Raw genomic sequence first — 1,396 nt, 5'->3', positions numbered from 1 at the left:
CTTACTGTAAAAAAGTCAAGGGTACGTAGCGTTCCATTAATTAATAAGGTAAAAAACATATAATAAATACACAAACAAACGGAAAATGAACACAGAAGGTTACCAACTCCTCATCAGTTATCAGCCAGAGGGTCAAAGACATCAAAAACAATGAACTGCTGTAATGTTTAATGAACACTGATTGTTAATAATTTCCCTTGTACCATATCATCCTCATCATCCTCATCACCATCATTGTTTAAACATCTGTTTTTCCATGCTGGTATGGGTTGGACAGCTTGACAGAAACTGGCAAGGCCAGGTCCCACACCAGGTTCCATAGTCTGCTTTGGTTTGGTTTCTATGGCTGGATACCCTTCCTAACACCAACCACTTTACAGGGTGTACTGGGTGATTGAAATGACTGTCAAGTGAAAGGGTGTCAGCTGTCTGAACAAGTAAAACAAATACAAAATTCTTCCTTCTATCCAAATATCAACTATTAATATAGGTTGTGCACAGTTTCTTCACAACATCAGTTTTTATTCACCAAACTAAATAGTAGAGCCTTATTCATTTGTTAATATATTATGATTATGAAAGTGTTGCCCTAGGTGTGTTGCCCTAGTGATTTGGGTGTTACACTCATAATCTCAAGATCATGGTTTCGATTCCTGGAGCAAGTGGTGCGTTGTGTTCTTGAGCAAAATACTTCATTTCATGTTGCTCCAATCCACTCAGCTGTAAGTAAGTTACCCTACAATGGACGGGCATCTCATTTAGAGGGAATGTCATGATCTCGGTCACTTAAAGCCATGGGCCTGCCCACCTAGCCAATAAAATGGCGTGGAATCACTTAAAGCTACAACAGTGCAAGGAAGTGCACTGTGACCAGTGGAGTATGACAACATCTGATAGTCTGTTTGATACAGTGATTCAGTGATTATGAATTATCTACAAGCATCAATTTGATTTTGCTTTTGAGACCAATCAACTTGACTGACAGTGGAGAGAGGAACATCCTAGCATGTTAAACATAAGTTAAACTAGAGTTGAGGAATCAGTAACAATGGTTACCACAGATTCATTCCTGGAATCAGAACCCACAAGAACATGCTAAACCAAAAGTATATTTCCCTCGCCTTAATAAATACACACACTACACTTTACCTGAAACCTGAAACCAAGAGAAAATGGCTTGAAAAATAGAATCAGTACCAAGCTTTAAAAAAAAAGTACTGGAGTCAATTTGTTTGACTAAAAGTTCTTCAAAGCAGTGCCCCAGCATGGTCACAGTCTAATGACTGAAACAGATAAAAAAAAAGATGTCTGCTAGTGTTTATATAACTTTAGTATAAAAAAGCCAATGATAAGGGTGGAAACGGCAATGATGATGATGATGATGATGATGATGATA

General features: G+C 37.9%; 1 protein-coding gene across 1 annotated transcript in view; it reads right to left on the bottom strand.

The window, feature by feature from the left end:
- Window positions 1-1,396, bottom strand: part of LOC106872960 (resistance to inhibitors of cholinesterase protein 3) — a 44,627-nt gene that overhangs the window by 8,426 nt on the left and 34,805 nt on the right. The window contains exon 4 of the mRNA XM_052973397.1: window positions 1,150-1,156. Coding sequence (XP_052829357.1) covers window positions 1,150-1,156 — 7 coding nt within the window. The remainder of the gene's footprint in view (window positions 1-1,149; window positions 1,157-1,396) is intronic.

This window comes from Octopus bimaculoides, chromosome 15 (genome assembly GCF_001194135.2).
Source record: "Octopus bimaculoides isolate UCB-OBI-ISO-001 chromosome 15, ASM119413v2, whole genome shotgun sequence".
NCBI lineage: Eukaryota > Metazoa > Mollusca > Cephalopoda > Octopoda > Octopodidae > Octopus > Octopus bimaculoides.
Note: the sequence above shows the minus strand (reverse complement) of the source record. Positions and strands in the feature narration are given on the sequence as shown.